The sequence below is a fragment of the Melozone crissalis genome, unplaced genomic scaffold (assembly GCF_028551555.1).
Source record: "Melozone crissalis strain CALT ecotype California unplaced genomic scaffold, PUWL_Pcris_2 ptg000013l_1, whole genome shotgun sequence".
Taxonomy (NCBI): Eukaryota; Metazoa; Chordata; class Aves; order Passeriformes; family Passerellidae; genus Melozone; species Melozone crissalis.
The window spans coordinates 51,243,669-51,269,446 of NW_026535791.1; the positions used below are offsets into that span (position 1 = coordinate 51,243,669).

A 25,778-nucleotide genomic window follows, 5' to 3' on the forward strand; every position below is an offset into this window, starting at 1 on the left:
GGTTTTCCTTGCAGAAGCTGCCACATTTGACAGGTACGGGCAGATCTTCTGGTGAGGTCAGATAGGGCTGTGTGCTGTGGATGTTGGTGCTGTGCTGGTACAGCCACAGCTCCAGGGAGTGATTGCAGCACTCAGGAGCTGCTGCCCGAGCCTGTGCAGAGCCTGGCTGCAGGTCAGCCATACCCACTTAAAGCCACAGTGTTTCCTGAGTAATGCAAGCTCAGGCTTGGGAGAGCTGAAGGGTAAGGAGCTGCTGATGGGGAGCAAAGGACTAAGAAAGGAGCAAGGGGATGCAGTGTATGTGACATGAAGGCAGGAGCCCTCCTGGGCAAGACCTTTCTGTGGTGATGGTGTTACCTGGAAGTGCACACAGCCTCCTCCACTGGTGGTGGATCACGCTGCAGGAGGATGGTGAAAAGAAATTAGGAGCTGCACAAATAGTGCCCAGGGGAAAGCCCTGCTCAGGTGGTGTGAGTTCAGGACACAGCAGTCTGTGCCTCTGCTGGACTGTGTGTCACCTGGGTTTCTCCTCTGCACTCAAACACAGAATTCCAGTTTATCTTCTGTGCTTTTCTCACATGCCTTGGTGTGCATCCCAGCTAAGAGGATATTGCTTCTCCGTTTATTTAGTCTAGGCGAGAATGGTGAGGGCTGAAGATCTCTGCTTCCCAGCACTGTGTTTTTTAAAAGCTGTTACTTCTAAATGTATTTGTTTATGTTGATGTTCATGTGTATCAGCTAAGGGAAGGGAAAGCACCGCTCATGGATGTGCTGTACACATTTGCAAAGTGGCTTCACTGGCTTCCTGCATCTCTCTCCTGAGGCATCTCCTTTGCTTTTGGGTTTATGAAGATGCCTTGCTGGACAGGGGCTGCCGTGCAGGAGGGCTGCACCTCCCCTGCAGGCTTGTTCTTTCAGTGCACTCACTCCCCAGTGTAATGAGGGCTTGCTGGGGCCAGACGAGTGTAAAGGAAGGACTTAGTGATTGGCTGGACAGCGTGGCAGAGGTGGCCTCTCCATCAGGCCCAAACCCACAGCAGCCACAGGGATGGTCCTGTGCCTGTCATGGCCCATAGTGGCGCAGCTCTGGGGCTGGTTGTCACAGTGGGATCCATCTCTTATCTCATTCCCAATGCTACTTAGAGAGGACTGCTCCCTGTGGGAGGAGGGAGGGAGGGAATCCACCTTGGCAGTTCCCTCTCATCCTGGTTCTGCCTCCAGCCTGGGTTGGAAAGCGCTGGGAGGTGGAAGGTGCCTGGGAGGGGCTGCAATGCCTGCTGAGCTGGTGGCCACCACCGCCTCTCCCTCTGCCTCTGCCTCTGCCCAGTGTTGGTGGCATTGTGTTTTGCCTCCCTGCTGGAACTGTTTTGGGGCAGGCTTTTAACCACACTGAGTGCCCATACTCAGACTTATTATGGATACCCCCTGTGCTTGTGAAAATGGGGCCATGCACTGAACAGCAAAGGCACAGGGGCCAGGGAAACTCTGAGACATTCCTGGGGAGTAATGAAGCCCTGCAGGTGTGGATTTATTGAGAAGACAGCAAGAAGGCTGCCACCTGTCCTTGCACCACCAGCCACCACACCATTGTAATGACACTGTTCCATTTTGCCAGGTTATGGCTAGATCCAGCCTTGTACCTCTGGCAGGTGCTGTAAGTGGTTGTGTGGATCCATCCCATAAGGCAGCAAGAAAAACAAACTTGTGTGATTTGTTTCAGAGTCCACAACCTCGGCCTCATGAACGAGAAAGAAGTTTGATGCTTTGTTAGCCCTCCTCTTGTATATATGGGGATTGCTAATGCCAGTTTCACCAAACCATGCAAGTTACAGGACAGGGGGCTTGGATCTGTTCCCTGCAGGGCTTTCTTTGCACTTTGCTTTATGAGTTCCAGGATAGTTGTATATGAGGCGGGTGGTGAGCTCTGCAACAGCCATGGGGGGGTTCTACAACAGGATTTCCTGTCCTCTCTGCAGGTTTTTTCAGGTTAGTAGGATGAGGAATGGGAGTTTCTTACCTGTATCAACTGGCTTCAGTTTTCCTGTTCACAAAGCAGAAGAGATGAGTGACGATTGTTAGCAGTGATTACCATAATCGAATTTAGGAGGGGTCGTGCCTTTTGAAATGTATTCCTGAAAGCGCCTGTCACTGGGTGTTAGGAAGCCCTGGAACATGCTCTAATCCTCAGCTGTCAGTGAAGAAACACCAGTGAAGCAACACCAGAGGATCTTACTGGCACCTGGAATTTTTTTCACTTATTTGAAAATAAAACTAACAGTGGAGTTCTTGTAAAGGGAAAGAGTACAAAACCTGCTGAGTGGATTGGTAAATACAGTCTTCTCTGTTGGAGGCTGAGCAGTATCTGACAGTCCATGGAAATAAGCCTAGTAGATAGTTCAGTAGGTAATGCTCATGGGAGGCTTTTTTAGTTTGTATTCACAAAGCAGTTATTTGCTTTGAGCTGTGCAGTATGGAGTTCTATAATGTGATATTCTGAAATTTCCCTAAGTAAGCAGATACCTTGATTGTTTCCAGAGCTTCCTGTAAAAGAATGTAGCTGGAGGAAACAGTTATTTTAAATGTCCTTTCTGTCCAAATATGGAACAACAGGAATAACTATATTTCCTGTGAACTAACGGGAAGCCCCCTAGATTTGCATCACTTTGTGCAAACGATGTTCACATCACCAACAGGAAGGTCATATTCACAAAGCAGCCTTTAGGGTAGTCCCATGACCCTACCTCCAGGATAGACCCCTGGGGAATTTGGAAAAGAATGTGAAAAATGAGGTCCCAGCAACAAAACATTTCAGCGCCAGCAATCTGATATTCTTTTGATTAAGAAGACACAACTCTTTTTTAAACATATTTTAAGTGAAGTACTTCCAACTGATGCTAATTTACAAAATAAATATTATCATGAATAGTTAATTTAAAATCTACTAAATTCTGAAAATTTGCTAATGTTTCTTTGAGTGACTAAAGTACACTGGAGATAGATAAGAATCTGTGGTCTGTCTGCAATTTTTGTATGAACATCCTGCATGATTATGGTAATTCTAAAAACAACAACAAAACGGCCCTCCCACCAGCCAAACAGAAAAACCGTGCCAAAAATATTTTAACAGCCCCCTCCTGTCCCAATAGCCATAATGATTTTTTTTTCCCAATTGTATTTTATAGAGTTTTTCTTAAAATTAATTATCTTCCAAAAATTGTACAAGGCTTTTCTCAGACTCACAGAGTATTCTGAGTTGGAAGGGATCCACGAGGATTGTTGAGTCCAGCTCTTAAAGTAAATGGCCCCATACAGGGATTGAACCCACACTCTTGGTGTAACTAGCACCATGCTCCAGTCAACTGAGCTAAACTTCTAAATAAAACCAGAGCTGAATTGTTGTAATTAGTTCAGATTTCATCATGCACAGCAGTACTTCAGAAAGTGACTTGCCATTCTTGTCAGATATTACAAATATGTTAATTTGTAAACTTCTAAACTTAAAGTTCCTCTCAGACTAACAGGACTACTTAACTCATGCACTGACATGCAAGTAATCATGAAGTGCCACAGTTTTCCACTGACTGTGTAGGTTTGTTTTCACCTGGGCCAAAGCAATCCCCAGAAGATACATTTGAAGAATGACTCTGCATTTACAGAGAGAAATGAGTGGGAACCACTTCTGCTTCCTCCTGTTACACTCATGTACATCAGCCTACAAGCCAAGAAAGTCTTCAGGAGAATGAGTATTGTAATCCTGATGTTTAATGAGTGTTTGGAGATTTTTGGGTTGCATGTATTTCCCTTGCTTAAACACAGACATCTGGTGCATGTGCAGGACATCTTGAATGGCACTGCTCTGCTGTCCTCTGATCTGCAGAAAATGGAAATGACACAACCAAGAACTTTAAATAGCTACTGCATGGCAGAAGCTTCCAGTCACTGCTGACAAGAGCTGAACTTAATTTGGTGACCTAGAGCATTAAAGCTTCAAAACCAATAAGCCTTCCCTTGCTTTGGGGAATTCCCTGAACAGTCATAATTGGAGTCTACCCATGATTTGCTGGGAAAAAAATTTTAAAAAAGGAGATGAAGATAAGCTGCCAACATTGGTTTGTGAAGGGTCTTTCTTATTTGTTTTGTTTTTTAATAATGAGAAAAATAAATCTGGAGAGGTGGAAAGACTGGAGCTTGCTGACATTAGAAAAAAATTGTCTTTTTGTCTGCTATTTTTCTGTCTGTAGACATCTGAAATTGATGGGTTTACAAAAGACATGAGAACTGTGCTCAACTTCTGGTCTTTGCTTTAAGTCATCAAAATGAAGGAATAGCAGATGTTCCTTTTCCTAAACCATTTTAAGAGTTGAAGTTCAAATAATCAGTTCAGAAAAACTAGCTTTGTATCAACTCCTTTAAGAGTGTATAACTAAATTTTGCTAATTGCTAAGACAGTGCAGATTTTTTTGTTATCTTCTTTGTTCTAGCTAAGTGTAAATCAGGACTTTTAGCTGCATGATTTCTTTCAAAGTTGTTAATGGACTGTAAAATCCGTTAACAAAATACTAATTTTAACTAATTACTAATTTTAACTAATACTAATTTAACTAATTTTAGTGGTTTCCTCTAGTGGTACTTTGTACACAAAATAGCAGTTCTGCTAATTCAATAGTTATATCTAAAGGTTGAAGACAAGAATAGTAATACAGCCAGGGAGCTATTTTGACATTCTGGAAAGAGAAGAAAATATGAGAGGAATGCAAGATAAGTGTCCTGCAGTTGGCATCAACTCCCTGTTTCTGTATTTGGTGGGATGTGAAATGTGAAGATATTATTGATCCAGCTCTCATGTCAGCTACATGAGTTGCATGCATGTGCACTTAGGAAGAAATGCCTGCTACATAGGGATAAATCTCCCTTGGGCTTCCAAGAGACTGGCTTTATACAGAGGTGGAAAGGGTTGATTTTGTGGTAAGAGGAGATTCAGACTTAAAGTTGTCCCTGTCAAACAGCCATCCTATTGTCTTAGTCTTTCTTGTGTTTCAGTGTGAAACTGCTGTGGTAATTCAGCTCAAATTGGGGTTTAAACTAAGGCAATATAGAGTGGGAAATCTTCACTGTTTAATCGGAAAACATTATCAGTTCAAGCATCCCCTCTAAACAGAAATTGTCATTTTATAATGAATTAATCATGAGATGAAGTAATTATGATTATTTTTACCTTTTTGAAGCACTTTGGCTATGAAATAGGTAATTCGTGAATAGTCAGAGAATTTTGACATCTGTTTTAGCCTCACCTATCCATAGGATTTTCTGTGATTTGAAAGACAGTATATTTTGTGCAGGACAAGTGACTATGTTCCCTGGAATGTGATTTTTAACGTAAACAGAGTTAAGTAACCAGGGAGAGTTTAACTAAATTTTTACCTTATAGCTGTGCTTTGCAGGCTTCAGTGTGAACTCTGTTGATACCTAGGCAATTAGCCTAAGCTGGTGGCTGCTCAGCAACTGAAATTCAGCAAGCAGAGCCTGAGGTGATGTTGTGGGAAAGGGAACTACATTTTGTCTTGAGAAATGCACTTCTCTAAGATAGTGTGGCTTCCAAGAACTGACTCTGCCTTTGTATTTTTTTGGAGATGTCTGTGGCCTCCAGAAATGGTGCATTTCCAAATATGGCAGTCATCTCCCTCCTAGGCTGCTCATCTGGCTGTTTGCATCGTTCCTGTGCAAGTTCCAAGCAGTAGTCCTCAAATGCCAGGAAAGTAGCTGGACGTGGAAAAACAGGGCAGAACGCAACAAGTCTGTAGCTGTGATCTGACAGATGTCTTACAGCCTGCCTTGCAGAGCAGAGTTTGTTCGTCTGCTGCAGGGAATTTTAGCAGCTTTCTCAGCTCTGTCACTGACAGGGCTTAAGGCTTGTAAGGCTCAGTATGTGGGTCATGGAAGCCAGAGGTCCAGATTGGGACACCCGTTCATTAGCAGGACTTGTTTTGGACTATATGTTAATGTGATAGAAAATAGATAGGTATCCTTTAGGCAAACACTCAGGCTGCATGTGGCACCTCTGTGTGTGTCGTGTTGAAGGGATGTAATCTTTTTATAGTTTAATACTGATTTACTAGGATGATTCACTGAGCTTATCAGTTGCAGACAGTCTGGGAGAATGAAATGGAATGGAAATGCTTGTCAAGAAATGAAACAATTTGCATCACTAAAATAAGCTTTTGCTTCTGGGCAGACTTATATTTTGTGGGTGGAGTAAGATAAAATTAATGTCCTGTAATGTTGCATGAGAGGCTGGCCTATGGTGCAAGGAAGCTATGGCTGTTTGAAAATTGTGAGTGTACCATGCAAAATAGGGGAGGTACCTGGTGCAGTGCACCTGGCCAATCTTTGGATTAGCCTGTAACTGGTTCCTGGACAAGGGATAAAGAGACTGCCTTTTCATCTGTCACTCCCCCCACAAATTATGCTTCCTGCCCAGCACTGTTCCTTCTCTGTTTTGGCACTTGGAGGACAGCAGTGATTGTTCCAAGCTCCCTGCAGTTTCTGGGGAAGGCGTTGTCTCTCTGAGGATGTCTGGGAGATAGGACAGAGTTATTTCTTTCTATTTGTCTCAATATCTCTAGTCATATATAGTGGGATATCATTAAGAGGATTATTCATGTCATGAGACTGATTTAAAACCAAACTTTAGAAATGAACAATGATTTGCATAGTTTCAGTTTAATTGCCTTGTGATGATTCCTGTATGTGCTATAATCATCCTTCTCTCTTCCAGCATCTCATTACTTAAGTGCCCCTTTGACCTCCTTGAAGTGCCCTTTGATCCACAAGCTTCTTCCAGTCTGGCCCTCCCCTTTTACCAGAGAAGCAGAAGGAAAAGCCTCATACTTCTTCCTAGTATAGGCAGAGTGTTATCACGTTGCTCAGATTCTAAATGCATTTTAGGAGTTGAGGATAATGCTGTCCAGCAGTGGCTGTCGTTGCTGGCCAGCCTCCCACGCACCCACAGAGGTTGCATCAGTGGCAGAAGGAGATGATGTTGCTGTGGAATAAAGGCAGTGTTTTGTAGAGCAGGTGCCTGTTCTGGCATGGCAGGCTGCAGCCCTTGCCCCAGCAGGACCTCGTGCAGTTGTGCTCCCTGGTGCTCAGTACCTTCTTACCTTCCTTGCCTTTGGTTATTCTAATCTGAGGCATTAAAAACAGGAAAAAATTGAATATAATGGACTCATTTTTGTGGGGACAAAAAGAGGCTCGAAAGCACAAGCCCATTCTTCTGGCTATGCTAAATTTGAGAACAAAACCATACTTAAATAACAACATAGGTTTTTTCTAAAACAGTGCATGTTAAATAATAGGCTGAGGAAATATGCAGGGATTAACTTGAAAACAGATGTTTATAATGATTCAGTGACTTATGTTAAGTACATTCCCAGATGCAACTAAAACAGACTTCTGAGTTTAGGGGATGTGTTGATAAAACTGATAACATTCTACATGATCCTGGAGGAGGAAGTATGAGCTGCAAGCATGCATCCTCCAGCTGAGATCTCATCAGGTCTGAAAAACTAAGAGAGGTCACACCAGGTCACTCCTTGTAATGGGAGACCCAATGTTTTTCCAGGCATAACCATGTCCTGCAAGGAGTGAAGCTGATTATTCAGTGGGTGGCATGTTTCCTTTCTGATCCTTGCTGAGGTTCCACTGCAGAATGTCTAGGTGTTGTCTTCAGATCTAGTTCTCTTTCTGCATTATATGATAAAAACTCATTCTAATCATGTTAATTCTCACCTTTGTGTGAATTTATAATATAACATGGTACAATAATGTAAGTAAAAATTGTAAATTGTCAAAATCGTAACTATTTTTGCTTTACGTCAGTATGGAGAAAATTCTACTTCAAGAAACAGATTCAGTGGATGTACATGTACAAAAAAAAGTGTCAACAAAAGCAATACTTTTTTTAGGAGATAGCACTGTAGTTTCATTGGACGGCCTTTTTTTTTTTTTAAGTATTAAAGCCCCATTTCTCTCCGATGCTTTACTTTAAAATAAAATGTATTTACCAAGTAAAAATGTTACTGTATTATTTAACTTTCTGGGTTAATATTTATTGGTCTCATTGGGGGCTTTCCAAATTCAAAACGGATTAGGTGCATTTTCTTTTCATTTCCCAGCAGTACTGAGATCCCAGTAGACTGCAGAGCCTGCAGGTGTAGAGGGACAGGTGCCCAGCATCTGTGCTGAAACTGTCTCAGGGGAGGTGCTGTCCCTGACTGCTTCTGAATAATGGCCTGAAGGGGCTGCTGAAGGATCTCCTGTGCGTTGGTGGAATATTCACTGATACAGATGTTCTGCTTCTTTTGCTCTGGTTTGTTTCTGAGGGGCATGACAACAGTAAAAGCAATTGACTGCTGAGTGGCTTCATGACTGTGAGGAGGAAAAGTAGAGATTGGCCTGATGCACTTTAGGGCATCTTTGGTAACACAAAGTGACTGAAGGATTTTACCTGTGCACCAGTTAATCTGACTTCTCTCATGTTACTGTATGGGCTTAAGCAAACTTCCCCTGCCCTGACCAGCCTTGCAGTCACTGGGGTGCTGCTGACATCCCTGGCTCATTGCAGTGTGTTCTGCCTGTCACCCACTTCAGGCATTTAATTCTCCATTTCTTTTATTTTCAGGGATGTTCCGGTTGTGGAAAATGTGATTGCAGTGGAGTAAAAGGACAAAAGGTAAGTCAGCTCTGTCCATTTCATTTTCTTGCCTATTTCAACCACAGGGTATAAAATCCACTGGGAGCCAGGTGAGCCACTGGGTTCAGTGAAGGCTTGCAGTGCCAGGGGGCATGGCCAAGGCCAGGCAGTGCCATCAGCAGGGTTTCTGAGCAGCAGCCTCCTCAGTGGCTGTGGCTGCAGAGGGCAGGAGGGCCAGGGCTGGGGGCAGGCGAATGCTCTCACTCTGGAGTGAAGCCCCCAGCCTAATGTGGCCGTGCCCTCTGTCCTCGCCCATCGAGTGGGATGCTGACCCTTCACTGCCACCTTTCCCTCACCTCATCTCCAGCGTCCTCAGTGGGCAGCAGGCTTGACATCCTGACCAGCTCTGGAAGTGAGGCAAGCAGTTCAGTTCAGGAATGCTCCTCTCAGCCTGCCGTGCAGATTGCTCTCCAGAATGGCTGTGATGCATCGTAATCAATGCTCCCTGACCAGGGTTAGCCCTGGGAGGCAAAGACTTGCACTAGGAAGAGGGAGGTTAATGATCAACTTAGACACAGAAAAGCGTTGCAGGTCAAGAAAAAAAATGTAAAACTTTTGACAGAACCTTGCAAATGAGTTTTAAAGTTCCCATTCAGTTATCTAAACTTCTTGTATATGAAGAAAAGGCACTTTAAAGTCTTCTTTTAAAGCAGTTACAGTGAAGAAAAATTACAGAGCACTTAAGCACTCCATGAATTCCCCCTGTAAACTACCTGCTTTTGTAAATATTATAGACATTCAACCATCTCTTATCTCTTCCAATTTTGCTTGTAGAGATTTTAATCTATGATGTGTTCTCTTGTGCATGCAAATGTGCTGTACATCTACCTTTCTAAATGAATGTAAACCACAATTTTCTCATCCTGTGGTTGCTTTGGGTATGTGTTATGTGTTTTGAGGTAAGTTGTTTAGATCACCCAAAGGAATACTTAGAAGAGATGGGGGGGTTGTTTGCTTTTTGTTTTGGGGATTGTTTTGTTCTTTGAAATAAATACACAGCTGGTGTTCTGTGTTGTCTGAAAGGCAATAGCTGCATATTTACGGATGATGGATTTAAGAATGTCTGTTGGTGGCTTTTCTTTGGTGTTTTCCACAACTAGGAATGTAAATTAATTGGAGGCTCAAGCAAGATAATTTTCTTTGTAACAGAGCATAGATGAATTTGTGATACAGATAAAAAGTGTCAAGGTCTGGAGCATCATTCAGATGGAGTCTCCTTTTTTAAATGACCCATTAATGTCTGTTTAATAAAAGTGAACTATATATTGAAAACAAATACAGCAAAGATTTGGTAAAGGTTCAAAACTCTGAATTTATTCCTTGAAAGCTTGATCTTATTGTTCAGTAACAAGTACAAATGAGTCATGGTAGAATGAAGGAGACATGTTATAACCCTTTCGTTGAAAGACATCAGTTTTCAGTTCATAAGATATGCCAGCATCTTGTAACAAGATAATTTTAAAAAAATGATAGCTTGGGGAAATAAATAGTATTAAGCCTTATGCTTCATTTATTTCCAGCTGTGTTCCTGTCTGTTTGCTAGAGCTTTTGCTGGCATTTTTCATTTGCATAGTCCAGAGAACATCTTAAATGTTCTGTTTAAAAGAAATAGATGCTTGTTGGATATGCTAGAATCAAAAACTACTTCACATTAAGGTAGGCTGTTTAAAAATGTTGATGAGAGAAAAATATCAGTCCATAGTAACAGAAGGCATATTAAGTTCCAGTGTGGCAGTGTGCTCTCCACTCTTCCTAATGGGTTCCATCACAAATTTCTCTGACTTTAAGCAGGTATACAATGAAGTATTCACATAATTTTAGACTTTGTAGGAAATGTAGTTATTGACATTAGAGACATCTGGACAAGTGAATGTCTACTTATACTTAGAAAACAACACTCAAGACAGGCATTTGAAGGTATTTTGGAATGCATTTAGCATGCTTAAATCTGGTTCAGATCAATGCTTGCTCATTATGTTAACTCTGTTTAGAAGATATTTAAGATTTTGAACAGAAAACTGAGTTTTATTTTTAAAAAATCTGCCCCCTGCCCTTCAGCCCTGCATAGTTTTTATCCTGATTCATTACATTTGATGTCTGTCTAGAGTAAGGAATAGCCTGCCACTTGGTCCCAGGCCTGGAGACAGAACCTGGTGAGGGAGAGTAAGGGGAGCATCCTTCCTGCTTGCCTCTGTAATATTTCTGTAAATGGCATTTCCAACAAATGCATTTGGATTTGGTCCCTGCTAAACGTGGTTCCCATTAACACACACATCAGTAATGGTACCTGTTCCTTCAGAAATCTATGTGAATGTTTCTTAATCAGAGGACAGATTAGAAAGACTGATTTTAGCCAAGATCTGGGCCTGGAGAAGGCCATGCCCAGCTCCTGTGGTACCCCAGGAGACCACATAAAAGAACATCTGCTCTCCACTTCTCATGTGGGAGGACATATCCACTCTACCCTCCACCATCCACAGCCAGCATTCTGCCTGCCCTGGAAACCCTTTTGATCTGGCTTCCATGTCATGCAGAAGTGCACAAATGCTGAAGGGCCTTTTCCAATCCTCCCACACCACTTCACTGCCATGGGAGCCCCGGGAGCTGCGGAAGTGGGTGCTGGGTTTACTCTTTAATGCCTTAATTATTAACATCTGGAGAGATATTTCCTACTCTAGTGTGGGAAGAAGTTCCAGACCCAGGAGTTCCAGACTGGGGTTCAATTGAAATTCATTTGGCCAAATAATCATATTCATGATCTCATCAAAAAAAGTGCTGAAAATGGTATTTGACTTAAAAGCTGTGAAATGACCGGGAAATAGTACCCAAGAGCATTTCAGACACGGAAGAGTAAATCACATTGCCATATTTTTCTCTCTCCTTTGAGAATAATTTCATCAATATGATGGCCATATTTACAGTACATTTAAAATATTCTCTCATCAGACTGTTTCCATGAAAATTGCATTTCTATGCCAAACTCCTTTAACATGACTCATATGTTATCAAGGGCATATAATTGACAAATTCTAAGGGTTTTCATCCCTTTCAGAAAATTCAGAAAGTGAATGTAATTGCAACAGATGGCCCTTATCCTATAAAGCCTTTATTATTACGCTGAACATCAAGCTGTTGTTTTAAGCTATATAATGTCAAATATCACATATTTTCTAAACAAAAGGTACAGAAATTTTAGAAAAACATAATATTGCTAAAATAATAAATAATGCCACACTGTTTTCCATTAGAGAGATTAACCTAAAACATCTTCGTTTATTACCTCATACTTTTTTTTGGTCTTCTGCATAATAACTTGACTGTTCTCTTAAACCTCACTGAAGTGTGAGATCTGTTTAAAGTGATTAGAGTGTTGAATGCTTGCCTGCATTTTATTGAGCTACTCAGAAGAAGACTGAAGCTATGTTTACTCTTTTATGCCTACCTAGATTTTGGGAACAATTTCAAGCAGCTGTCTAGATAAGAAGTGATAGCTGTTAGTTTGTGCAGAAAATCATGTTAAGCATTTAATTACCATTCAGAACAAAGACTGCTCAGAGATGAGTAAAATTCTCCATGCACTGACTTCTTCTAAAAATGTTCCATCTCTCATTCATGACCATTTGAACTACTTTTACTCTGTATCAGAAACAAGTGTAAATGGAGCCAACACTGGAACGTTGCTGTAAATAATATAGAATGATTAATCTTCTTAGACTTATCAAGTTAGAATGCACTGAAGTAGAAATCCTCATTCTTTAGTATAAATATTTTATGAAGATTTCACTGTCTCAGCATTACCCACTGAGAGGTGAAGTCAACAAGAATATCAAACATGCTTTTGTCATTGAGCATGAAGTATTGCAATTTAAAAAAAAAAACTTTGCTAGATAGAAGATAAGAATAGAATTAACTCTTAATGTACTGCTGATTTTGACATTTTTATTGTTTGAAAGGGGGAAAACTTGAGCAAATAACATAATTTTGGCTTATATTTGTTTCCCTTATTCTGAGGCTGTATCTGTATTATTATCTGTATTATTATGCCTACATAAATTTGAATTCTCTGTTTGCCTTGATGGGTGCATCACCCATGTGTGCATTGACCATGCTGCAGAAGTACACAGACTGGCTTTGCTTGAGGTATTTTGGATCTGGAAGCCAGGTAGCTCTGACTTAGACTGAGAGTCACTGGGACATCTCTGGAGTTCCCCATCAACAGGAACAGGGACCAGTGTTTTCTCTCCTGCACACTTCTACAGCCTTAAAAATCACAGATGGTTTTGGTGTATGCAGGGTATTGTGCTTCTGCCTTTGCTCTGTATAATGAAGAGTTGACTGTTGCAGTGGAGTGTGTCCTTGAATTTTTTTTTAAAGGTTTACCAGACTGAGAGGACCTTTGAGGGTTTTCTGTCATTTTACATACCAAAAGATAGAAGTATTTGTAATATTGATGATTTAACACAATATAAACCCCCTTGTTGGAGACAAGCCCTGGCAGTCAGTGGAAGATCACTATTAAGTACTCTGAGTTTCCTTGAAAATATATCAGAGGTAACAAGTCAGTTCCTTTAGTGGAGCAAATCAGTAATCATTATGCCTATATTTTCATAGTCAACCTTTATTATTTCTTTTAGAGTCAAGAATGTTAATTTTTTAAATCACTTTTCATTGACACTGCTTGGTTTTAGTAAGCACTGCTCAGTGTTCCTATTTAAATCCCCCGAGAACAAGAGGACACAGTCTCAAGCTGCACCAAAGGAAGTATAGGTTGGATATTAGGAGAAAGTTTTTTAGTGAAAGAGTGATAGAGTACTGGAATAGTCTGCCCAGGGAGGTGGTGGAGTCACCATCCCTGGATGTGCTTAAAAAAAGATTGGATGTCTTTAAAAAAAGATTGGATGTGGCACTCAGTGCCATGGTTTAGTTGAGGTGTTCGGGCATGGGTTGGACTCGATGATCTTGAAGGTCTCTTCCAACCTAGTGATTCTGTGATTCTGTGAAGTGGCTGCTGTAGGAACTTGGAGTCCAGCACAGTTTATGCCTGAGTTGGAAAGACCTTGAACGGGGGACGTTAAGGAAACCTCAGCCAAGCAATGTACTCTGGAGATGGCCATAAAGTTGGAAAGAGGAGTGACAGGCAATGTGGGAGGCAAAATGTGTCTGCAGTCTGGAAAGGGCTAATAGATAACATGAAATCATTTAATTATGCCTGAAAGGGCAGACTCAGAAAACAGTAATAAAATCAACAGAGATACTGATCAGCTGCAGATCTGATGTTCTACAGGGAAACTTGTGATTCATATTTATTAAATTTGGGATATTGTCACAATGGTTTTTGTCAGTTCTGCTTTGACAGCAGTATATTTTTATTGATTTATCCTTTACTCTGAGAAAAATAATCTTTTGAATTCAAATCAGGGGAAAAGAACATAATTTTTCATGAAGAGGTCTGCTATTCTTGAAAAGAACAAAATATCAAACAAGTTTGAATAATATTGATTGTGATATGCAAAATGTTGAAAAGTTGTCTATTCTTTCACAGCTGTCAGACCAAACTGCTAAGTGGCATCTAAAACCATCAGCTTTTCTTAGTTTTAAATAGTTATAGGAACCATTTGTCCCAATTGTCTCTGGCAACGTTTTCTATGTTAAGATACATTTTTGCACTCAGTACAGTGGGTATCTGTTGTGATTAATACAAACCAGTGGATTACACTGATCAATTTATCTCTATGGAGAGAGGGTTATAAAAGTAGTAGTATTGTGTGCTGAGACATGCTCATATTTAGTTTTCAGAGCTGTCTTCTGAAGGTATTCACAAAGTTATATTTCATTTGGCACAATATGACCTTTTAAGCAGCTGTTGCTGGATGCACTGTCTTTGATTTTAAGGGTATTGGCACAATGAGCTCAAGCTCTCTTCTTCATGGAATAAAACAAGCTCACAGGGCTTGATTTTAAATTTGCACAACAACTGTTAGTGTATGCCTTCACTATGGTTTCTGGAAGTTCACTATGGTTTATTGAAGGGCCTTAGGTGATCTGAAGTATGTGAGCCTCCAATGAGTTAGTCAAGTTTCCCCAGTGTGAGATGTGAGATATAAGATATGACAAAATGTGTAAGATCTCTGCTGCTCTGAAATCTTCATGCTCAAGAAGTGGAGCTGCCCAGTGCCTGTGCAACACCTGTGCATACCTTGAAATCTTCCCAAATTTAAAATTAAGTCTATACAGGGTCAATATCTGCTGACTAGATACATATTACAAAACCTTTGTCCTGTGCAGTTTGTCAGTATCTGGTCTAATTGCCCACTAAAACTCTGATGCTGCAGGGGTTTGTTGGTGTAACTTAGGAGTCTGGGACAGCAAACCCTGGGGTACAGCAGGAGGTACATTTTGTAGTTAATCCTTTAAGTTTCTTTAAATAATCCTGCTCTTCCAATTTATATTGTATTTGCTGGGATCTCAGACCAAGACAGACATTAAAGTAGACAGTTCCATGATATGTCAGTTCCCACACAAGAATTTAATCCTCAATGCACTTAATAATAATCAGTTTCTGTGTACATTTTCTCTGTAGCAATATCCACAAGAAGTGACCTGGGTGTATATAATTATCACTAGGGAACCACAGTAATGTGGTATTTAATGTGGTCTTCTTAAATCACTTTCTGGTCTTTCTAGCCAAGGGCAAAACGTGGTTTGGGAAATTGGTGGTTTTTTGTTTTATTTTTTAAAATCTCATACCTCATAGTAGTTGTTTGCTTCCTTTCTCTCAGCTACTTTTTATTTCAGATTTTAGACTTATGCTTTCAGAGAAAGGTCATAACTAAGATTAGTCTCTGAAAACATCTGGCCATATGATGTTGGCCTTCAGAAAAGCAGATCTGGATTTTCTCGAAGTTTGGATTTCATTAAGGAAGGGTAAAAAGCCAAATTTTATACAAAGTTCTCAAAACCACTTCCAGCAGAAGCAATAGCAAAGCTTGTAACAATATACGCCTGGAAGGAGACAGAACAGTAAGAAGCAGCATGAAAGTGGAATTTTCAAAGAGGAAACCTGAAGTAGCCGCTAAAGGAGTGATAGTGGAGCACTTTATCACACAGGGGAGTTTCTAACCTGCTGGAGAACATATTTAGTTTAGCCACAAAAGAAGTTTAATATCACAGTAGGATCAAAACCAGTAGGGAAACTATATTTAAGAGATGTTGAAGAGGATTTACATTTCTTTTCAAGTAACTACAACACCTGAGAAAGGGCTACAGAGTAGTTAATTGAAGTATTGATAACATAGCAAAGCGAGTTCAATTAAACGATGAGAATAATGACCAGCTTTCAGTAATGGAGTGTTCTCTTATGTAATGTTTAACAGCAAGAGAAATGCAAAATCAAGGTAAAGCCAAGGGAAAAAGAAACTTTGACTCCTGTCTGGAAAATCATGTTTATATCTCTTAGAATATTTAAGAGTGATTATAATGGCAAAATGTACTCATAAATTTTGTAGCTCTTAAAGAAAGCATGTGACAGCTTCCACCGAAGTTCATCTGGAACATTTTAAAATGTATTGATATGCCAACAAAAATAATTCTCACCAAGGCTTGTGTCAAAGTTCAGTGTGCACAGTGTACTGAGCTCAGTGAGTGAGCACAGTCACCAGCATCAAATGGGGTGTTCTCTCACTCTTTTCTCACTGACTGTAAACACATGCAACAAAAGCATTTCATGGCTAGTTAGCAGAATACTTAAAGCCTTGAGGGGGTTTAGTAATACTTAATTTTGTTAGGTTTGCTCGAGTGGCAAGCAAAGTCTGAAAGACAGTGTGGAACTGCAAAATAAATGGTTTTAAGTGGTAGTGATGGAGGGAATGGACTATTGGTACAGAGGAGCAGTCTAAAATGCCCTCTGGCTCCAATGTCAGTAGTTAGATGAAATAAAGGGAGGAATACCAATGGCTTGTACAGCAAGCAGTGAACAGAGAAACCAGTGCTGCCTCCATGTGTATGGCAGCACCTTTAATGGGATCGTGAGTTAAGGATGTGATCACAGCACCTCAACTCAAACTTAGTCTCTGTCTGAAAATGTGGAAATAGAGGCTGGAAATCCAGCAAGGACACGTCCAACCCCGTGAAATTTCTATAAAAGGATCTCTGTAGGAAATTCTAGTATTAAATGCAGTGAAATAAGCAGTCAAGGCAGGAGAAGTGAGCGACGCCGTTTCCCCCATCAGAAAAGGGGAAAGCTAGTGTTTGTGAAACTCTCCGGAGGATAAGCTTTACTAGCAAGGCTGCCTTTGCCGCAGTCTGTGGCTGGGCTCCGTTCGGGAGGAGCAGGAAGGAGAAGGGCTGGAGGGCAGGGCTGTGCCCGCGCTGGCGCTGTCCCAGCAGCCGCCTCTGTCACTTCCCCGCGGGCTCCTCTGGGTGGCAGTCGGACATTGCGGATGTCCTTTATTCTGACCGGCCTCTTCACGTGTCCCTGCCCCTTTTTTGGTCAGAAAAACCTTAAAGCCACCTGCTGAGCAATACACCAACTTCTGACTGACACTTTACTGACAAAGATACTGACATGATCTACAATGACAAAATATGAAAGATACTTGTTTTCATTATTGTTAATAATTATTGCATCTTTATTAACTTTATTGCCTTAGGCTGAACAACCCTGGAGGTATTACAAAGATATATATTGTCGTGTCTGTTTCACAGTGGATCTGGTTGAATCAAGAGACAATTAAGTGAAGAAGCACTGATTGACAGTTCTGAGACACTCATTGTGTCACAATGTTGTCTGCCCTGTGATATTTACGTGATTAAAAGTCAGAAGCCAGAGTATTTCCTCTATTTTGTGGAAAGATATTTTACTCCTGTGGAACTTTCAAAATGTTTTAATCTTTAGAAATGCCATTTCCAACCTGACCCAAAAAAACAGCTAGACCAGCACTGTCTCAAATAGTGCTGTCTGTCGCATGCCCTCAAGATATGAGTAGCTCATTATGAGAACTTTATTGCAGTCTGTACTGTCCAGGACCAGCTGCCCATGTTTTTACTATTTATGGAAGAGGTTATTTTCTGTAAATATGTCCATGACGAACCTTTGGCAAGAGAATAAAACTTGCATGTAATGTCACATTTCATTCCCAGTCTAGGATCTGAACAAAAATAAATTAAAAACCCAGAGAAGTTTAAGACCCTTTTTTCCCCCCTGCTGTTTCATCTTTAAATGTGAGCCTTTAAACAATGCCAAATGCAAACAAATGCTAAATAATTTTCATTAATGAAGTAGGAAGGGTGTGGAACATTTTTGCCCCTTATATTCTTGGACCTTCAATACTGGAAGTGATTTAATACAATGTGTAATAAAACAAAGGAAGAGTTACTCAGACCTAATGTATTCAACAGATGATTAGAAGGGGTGGGAAATATAGCACCCTTTTGATTCAACCTGTATGCAGGTGATAGAACTTCCTTTTTCTTTTTACAGTGCAAACACATTTGTCCTTCAAACATCCTCTTCCCTTATGATTCTTTGAGGCTCTTCTGTTCCCCTGAGTGACTCTAGCTGATGAGAAGAGGTTCCTTGACCGATGTGTGACAAAAGATTTAAAAGCTAAAATAAAGTTGGAGAACCTCATGTGTACCTTTGTAAAAAGGTTTGTGTGACTTCCTTCTGAAACATCATAAGCTGTATTGTTGTGTTGGGCTTTGTTTCCCTTTTTTTTTTAAATCAAGAAAAGTTTAAACAAAAAGACAACCACATACTTTGATGTTGAACTGCCAAACTCTGCAGGCAGAGTTCCACAGCTGGAGATAAAGTTTAGTTGCTGTCAGTCATCTTCTTCTCTCTCATTTTCTATTTATGTACTTCATATACCATGCTCTCAATCATGCTATGAATGAATATGTACCCCCTCAGCATCCCAGCTACCTCTGGATCTGTAGCATTTATCTACGCTGGAATGCAATATCGCACAATGAACCTAAGATGTGCAAATTTAAATATTGAGAGCTTGAGGTAAGAGTGTACATGGCTCAAGAAGTCCTAAAATGTGAACTTTGGGCGGCTGCATTGAAAAAACTGACTACTACATTTGGAAAATGAGGAATATAACTATGGGTCAAGGAAGAAGAGGAATTGCATGAGGAAGACTTCTGAATTATGTAGGGAGCAGCTCTTACTTATAGTTGATTTAACTGAAATTGTATGATGTTAATACAATTGATGAGGAAACCAGTTGTTTGGCACTGATTAAATGATAGCCATGACTGGCTTTTGAATGTTAATTTTGCTTCACTCCCTTTACTTCCTATTCAGCTTCTGAATTTCTTTGAGACACACTGTATATCCGTGCACTTGAGCACCAGCTAAGCACATAGATACTGATATGTGGGGGAAAGGATAATCAAAGATTGTTATTTCTATTTTTATACTCCTGGGAAACACTTAGCAGCTTCCTGAGGAATGTTCTGTACAGCCATGAGGTGCCACAGAAATATGCTTTTGGTCTAAGCATTCTTTAGGGGGCAGAGACCCAGGCTCAGTCCCTTAACCTTAAACCTGAAAAGCCCTCTAATGACATGTTTATATAAATGGAGTCACTGTTGGAGGTTTGGGCTCATCTTGGATCAAGCTGCAGAGGTTCCCCCGTGCTGTGAATTCATGACCCTTGAGAAAGGATACTTTCATAGCAAGAGGAGTAATCCTGCCAGGGAGTGAAAAAACACAGTGAGATTTGGCGATCAGGGTGCCTGCCCCATGGTATATGAACCTGTATGGGTTCCTGTGAATTAAGGGTACAGCACTGGCTTTTGCTCCATAAATAGCTGCTTCCCAGTGTCCTCCCCTCAAAATGCAGCCTGAGAGCCCGTTTGGCTGTGGCACTGGAGGGGTCCCACAGGAGCAAGTCACTGGGGAGGAGCAGAGGGAGAAGGAGATGCAGAGTGAACACCATGGCAAAGAGGTCATGGGGAAGAGAGTGCTGTTCCCCAGCAGCTCTTGGGGTGGCCCTTTGTTGTCACACGTGTCAGAGTGTGGTGTAGAGCAGCCCTGGTAGTGCTGGAGGTTGCTCAGGGCCTCAGCCAGCCTGGCAATGTGAAACTGTCATGGCTGCTCCTTCTGCTGGCCATGCCAAAAATGCTGCACTAGTGTTTTCGTGGGACTGAGTTCTTTCAGATACTTCCTGGCAATGAAGAATCCAGATTTTGCTGACTCTCCCCACCTCTGTCTGCCTTAGCCCCTCTTCCACTCCACTTACTGTCAGGAACTCGGCTCCAAAACTTCTGGGTGAGCCAAGATCTTTACAGAGCTCCTACACAGATTCTTTGCATGTCTGCAGAGTTATGTTTGTGTAATTAATTGCTTGTTACTTGTGTGGCTCCAGAACTGTATAGCTGTGGTGCAGATAGATTCTGCTGAAGAATGTGCAGTGGGAATTTTGTAATGTCAAGCATGCTCAGTGCATTTGAGGACACATCTCCTGTAAGCATATAGCAGTAATTCTGCTTGACTGATATCCACCTCACACTTTGAATAAAATACTGAAAATGCTAAGTGCAGCTGAGGACAAACAGATGACATTTATTGTACATGTTTATTTTATTCCTGACATATATTCCGGGCCAGTGCTCCCTCTGGTGGTTAAAAATACCATTTTAATAAAGAATTGGCTATTCTCTGTGTCTTCTCTAATGTAACACTGAGTAACACTGAGCCAATTACAATTCTCTAACACATGTTTAAAATAGTGTTGAGAGAAACACTGTGACTTGAGAGCCACACTCAGGTTGCACAGTGCTGTTTCCCACTATGGGCTGTAATTACTGTAATTACTGGTCCAACACCTTGGAGCCAATTCACTGAGTGCTTGTAGATACATCAGCTGAAGGAACAAATACAGACGCTGCGCTCACTTCTCACGGGGCTGGGGATGGGCTGGGTAGAAACCATGCAGTCCATTGCTGGGGATTTCATGAGGTCGCACTGGAGCATCAAGGTGTGATGACTGTTTTGAATGGCAGCTTTTCCTGTTAACAATCAGGCTTTTTTTTTTTTTTTTTTTTTTTTTTTAAAGTCTGTCTGGAAATTGCATTGCCAGTTTACATCTTGAAACAGTTGCATTTATTTGCCAAGTATGCCTCTGGTAGATTTTCAGTTCACTGAATGTTAACTTTTGGGAACAGGATAGTACGTGTGTTTGTGGGAAGAGTTCTGAGTTTATAACACGTTGGAGTCAGCAGTGACAGTGGTCTGAAGGCAGCCCTCTGGCAAGGCCAAGGGTTTGTTGGCTCCCAGCTCAGTTTCCCTTGCAGTGAAGGCACAGCTGAGGAGCTGTGGTGGAGGAGCTGCAGCAAACCCCACTGTGCTGGTGTGAGAAACTGCTCTAGCTCCATTCCACCTTGTGTCCTGCTGTGTGCTCCTCACATGGGCTTTGGCAGCTGCCGGGCCACCTGGCTCAGCTCACAGAGGCCAGACCAAGCTGACTCACTAGAGAAAAGGGAGTAAATTTAGTGAGCTGAACTGGCTGAGGGAATCATACCAGGTGGTGTAAAGAAGGGTGAGGTGGCACCATCCCTTTAAAAGGAGAAGAGCCACCTTTGCTGGGTAGATCAGTTGAGCTGCCTTGTGACATCTTTCCCTTAGACTGAGCTGTATGCCTTTCCAGATGAGGGACAGACATGTGTCTGTCCTGCTGTTTCAGCTGCTGGGGGAATCTCTGACAGAGGCAAATGTTAAGAATTGAAGCATCTTTCAAATGGCTTTGGGAAGATCTACACATTGTTATTCACCATGTGCCTGAGTCTCTGGAGAGCCTGAGAACATCATATTTGTACAGACACAGACACCCTGTGAGCCCACACTTTGGGAAGCAGCTGATTTATATCCATGTTACCAGTCTCTCAAGCCTAAAACCTCCCAGTCCAGTAGTCCCTAGGCAAAGTAATAGGGGAAATAATTTATAATGGGGTGGTGATTATTTCCTCCCCCTCAGCCCTTGATATAGTACAGCTGAAGCTTCTGAAATGACTTACTTTATGTGACTCTCTTGCTTAGCAATCTGCAGTTGTTCCATGTGCCGAACAGCATTTCATGGCTAATTTGGAAGGGTAGGTGTCAGAAAAAAACCCCATCAGGTCATGCAGTTCAGCTCTTAACAGGTTCATGTCTGCTTAGAAGTCTATTCAATTTTAATTTGAACTACCTAATGCAAAGGAATTTCAGAAAAGCTGAGCTAACACAGACATTTTGCTTATTAAATGAGTACAATGGTGACTGAGCACTTGCTGTCTTTTATGTAGCACCTCCACATTTTCAGCAGTTGAGTGGCAGAATATTCATTTTTGTGAGCTGAGTAATGTGTTCTCCTTTGTGCTTTCTGACAGCTTGCATTGAATCAGCAGAGGTACAGATGACATGGTTACATCTGTTTCAATTTTTGAGTCTCATGAATTGATTTGTAAGAAGCAGAAGCTCTTTCAATATTACTTGCCAAGATTTTGCAGCTGTGAATATTGGAACTTGAACAATACATAACCCTTGCAGTCAGAGTCTCATGTTCTTCATGCATCACAGCTAGAAATCTCAGAGCTGAGTAAAAAATAAGTGGGGTAGCAGTGATGACCTGGTGCTTGCCAATTTTTGCAGTGTATGTGCTTAATGAGTTGCAGCATGAATGTAGCACAAGCGCTCCCTGTGATCTCAAAGTTCCAAGTGAGCCACCTCAGGTAGGAATGCAGCAATGTGACTGTTGTTACCTCAGTGGTCTGTGGGGTCTGATCTACCCAGTGACATTAGCATAGGATTTTACAGTTTAAGGATGTAAAGTTTCTGTACTGTCTTGTTCACTGTAGGTACTCTGAATTTTACTGAAATTTAGTGTAGTATCACTGATGCAAAAAAGAAAAAAAAAGATGGAAGTTTGTACTAACTCAAACAAAAGTATTGAAGTAAAAGCTTTATTTGTTAGTCCTTACAAATGCAGGCACCATTAGTTTTCTAAGGCTGTTGTACAAAGAGGAAGACTGATATCTGAACTAAAGAAAGGAAATGGAGCCCAGAAGGCATCCCTAAGGTCTCTTACTGGGTCTCAATGGAATATGTTGCCCTAACTTCTCTGAGTGTCCATGGATGGCATAGAGAAGTTAAATCCCATTAATCGTCTAGCCTAAAACTGCAGAAATTTGGACTTACAAACAATCTTTAGTTTGGACTATTTACCCTGAGCTTACTTTGCAGTAAAATCAATTGGGAAGACAGGGTAGAGGGAGATGTGTTAGCAGTGTCTAAGTCCATGATTCCCTGCTAGAATAAGCAACCAAGGTGGCAGGTTGCATGCAGAGAGGGATCCAGCAGCTCTCAAATGTTCAGTCTCTTTTATGTTTCCTTCCCTCTTGCAAAAAAATGAGCTCAGTTCCAGAAAGAGAAATCATGAGTCTGCAGGCTTTGGGGTGGTACAGACCTCCACATGCTCAGGAGTTATATTTTCCAGGCCTTGGAACATCCAGTACCTTGACTGGGTGTCCAGAAGTTCTGGACAAATAGCCAGTTGTTTTTCTTCTTGGCCTAACAGTTTAAGTAGGAAAATAAAAATGTTTCCAGGGAAACCTCAATGTATCTTAGCTCGAAGTGACTTGTTGTGCTCCTCCAGCTGTTTTACCCCTCAGACAGGGCAGCCTGGAAGGTTCAAGACAGCCTTAAGAGAATTGACGATAGTTGCCTTAGAAGTTGCAAGTTTTTATGTATTTTAAGCCTTTAGGTAACCTCCTTGGCCAGCTGAAGCAGTCATTCCCTTAGTAAGTGATTTACAGGCCCTTTTACAGTTCCAGAATGGTCAAAAGGACCAAGTGGAAATCTGATCTGTAAAGCTCAGTTTTAACTTTCCTTAAGAATGGAGGAAGGACTATTTTTCTGTGTTGCAGGGTGCAGTGGTTCAAAGTGAAATCCTCAGGGGCAGAACTTCTGAATGCAGGTGGTGTCAGCCGTGTTACACATTGCTGATGTGAGTCACCTATGGTGCACAGGGGGCATATTTCTCTGTGGCTGTCAAAATAATCTCGTTTTCTTCTCATTTGCACATGTTGTACATTCCTTCAGCAGTGGAAGACCCTCTTGTATATACTTGGGTGTCTTCTCCTTCCTTAGCCTATCTCATAACGGGACATGAGAGCAAGTGCCCAGGGTTCAGTGGGAAATTCTGGTCTGAATGGCAGAACAACTGATCTGGTAGAAGAGCACTTGTGACAGCAGTGCAAATTAGCCAGTCAAAGTATGGGTTTAGGTTAAACTCTTTAACTTTACAGATATATTTCAGATTGTTAATTATTTCAACATTCATTCAGAGACCTCCATCATGATGCATTCTTCCTTCAAGTATTTTTCAAAACAATTTTAGTTACTTTAGAACTTGGACTTTGTACCTCTACAGCTGACCTAGAAACATATTTCTCCAGCTGTTCTGATGTTTGCTTTGTTTTGCCTTGTTTTCTGGTCTAGCACACTGCTCCAGATTTGGCTCAAACCAAATAAAGAATTCTCAAACCATGATAAGAATATTGGGAATTAAATAGAGGAGGTCATGCCATTTCAGCACTTCAAGGAATTGTTTGCCTCAGAAAGTACTCTTACACTGAAAAATTTTATTTTTGTGGGAAGATGGAGAGGAGAAGCAGCAGGATAATTTTTTCTATCAGGAATTTTTAAATAAATTAATGCTATTTTGATTTTACTCCCTTGTGCTCTTATCATTTCAGTTAGAGTTTTCTCCCTCCCTCCTTGGTCCTGCTCTTCACACCCATCCATAATGTCCCTTTCCCCTTGTCTCTTCATTTTAGCAAAATCCTGGACAAGGAACTAAAAAACAACATCAGCCCAGTAATTCCACAAATTTTCCAATTCCTCTCATCTTCTGACACTATAGCACCATGTCTGCTGGTTATCACTCAGTTTCCTCTGTCTGCATGTCATAACTTTTTCTTTGCAGGATGCCTGTAATACTTCCTGGACAAATGAGCTCTCCAAGACTCCAGTGTTCTCATGTGTGCTCAGTCCTCAGCTGACCTCTAAGTAGCCAGCATATTTCTGGGAATTTTTGTCCTCAGCAAACAGGAGAAAAGTTTATTCTTAATCGCTATCCTGAAATCAAATACTAAATTGGCTGTTAATTACGAGTTGCAATTTCGTCTGTCACTGTTTCACTGAAAATCCTTAAGTCTCTGTACTCTCCTTTTATGTGTGTTCTGAACATTGTTAATTTTATTTTCTTTTTGCAATCCTTTGAAAATGGTTGTGTTTTGAGTTTCTTATGCAGGTGCCATGTTTTTAGCTGTTGTCCGAACTTGTAAAACTTTTTTTTTTCAGTTTCACACTAACCTTTTATTCATCCAATATTCCCACAGTTTTTGACAGGATGAAGTGTTTCTGCTCATTTCACATCAGGCCTTGAAAGGACAACTTTGGTTACTTCCTGCATGGAACCAGCGGCTTTTTTGCTTGATTTGCTGTTTCCAGGGATTGACATGCATACATTTCCCCTCTCTCCCTACATGTAGGTTTTGCATCCTTTATTCAGATAGTGTTCCTGTTGGTTTCAGTGGGAGTGCAAATATAGTTGAATGTATAATAGCTGCAATATTGATCTAGATTGTGGGTAGGTTTTCTGCCTCTAGATTTATCTGATTTAAATACATTTGGAACTATAGAGAGAGGAACAGCACAGATGTCCCATACAGCATTAAAAGAGAATCAAAAGGATAACACATATACAAATATAGTTTTGTGTTCAGCTTCTTGGGAAGATCCTGTATCTTGAAGCACCCTGTTTCTGAACCACCCTGAAATTCAAGTACAAGTGACAAACCTGGTCTCCAAAACCTGCTGTGTATTAGAAGAGGGGTGTTTACTATTCATACACTAGTTCACCAAACAGTGATATTTGTGGTTTTCAGAAATTTAGTTGCTGTTTTGAGCTGTTAGCTTTTCTTCTGGGACTTAGCAGCCTCTCTGGACGAATGCAGGTAGGTTTTATTAGAGGTAAAG

The 25,778-nt window shown here is 41.1% G+C and overlaps 1 protein-coding gene across 1 annotated transcript in view; it reads left to right on the forward strand.

Annotated features, from left to right (window-relative positions):
* Positions 1 to 25,778, forward strand: part of COL4A1 (collagen type IV alpha 1 chain) — a 118,535-nt gene that overhangs the window by 39,963 nt on the left and 52,794 nt on the right. The window contains exon 2 of the mRNA XM_054271867.1: positions 8,681 to 8,731. Within this exon, the coding sequence (XP_054127842.1) occupies positions 8,681 to 8,731 (51 nt within the window). The remainder of the gene's footprint in view (positions 1 to 8,680; positions 8,732 to 25,778) is intronic.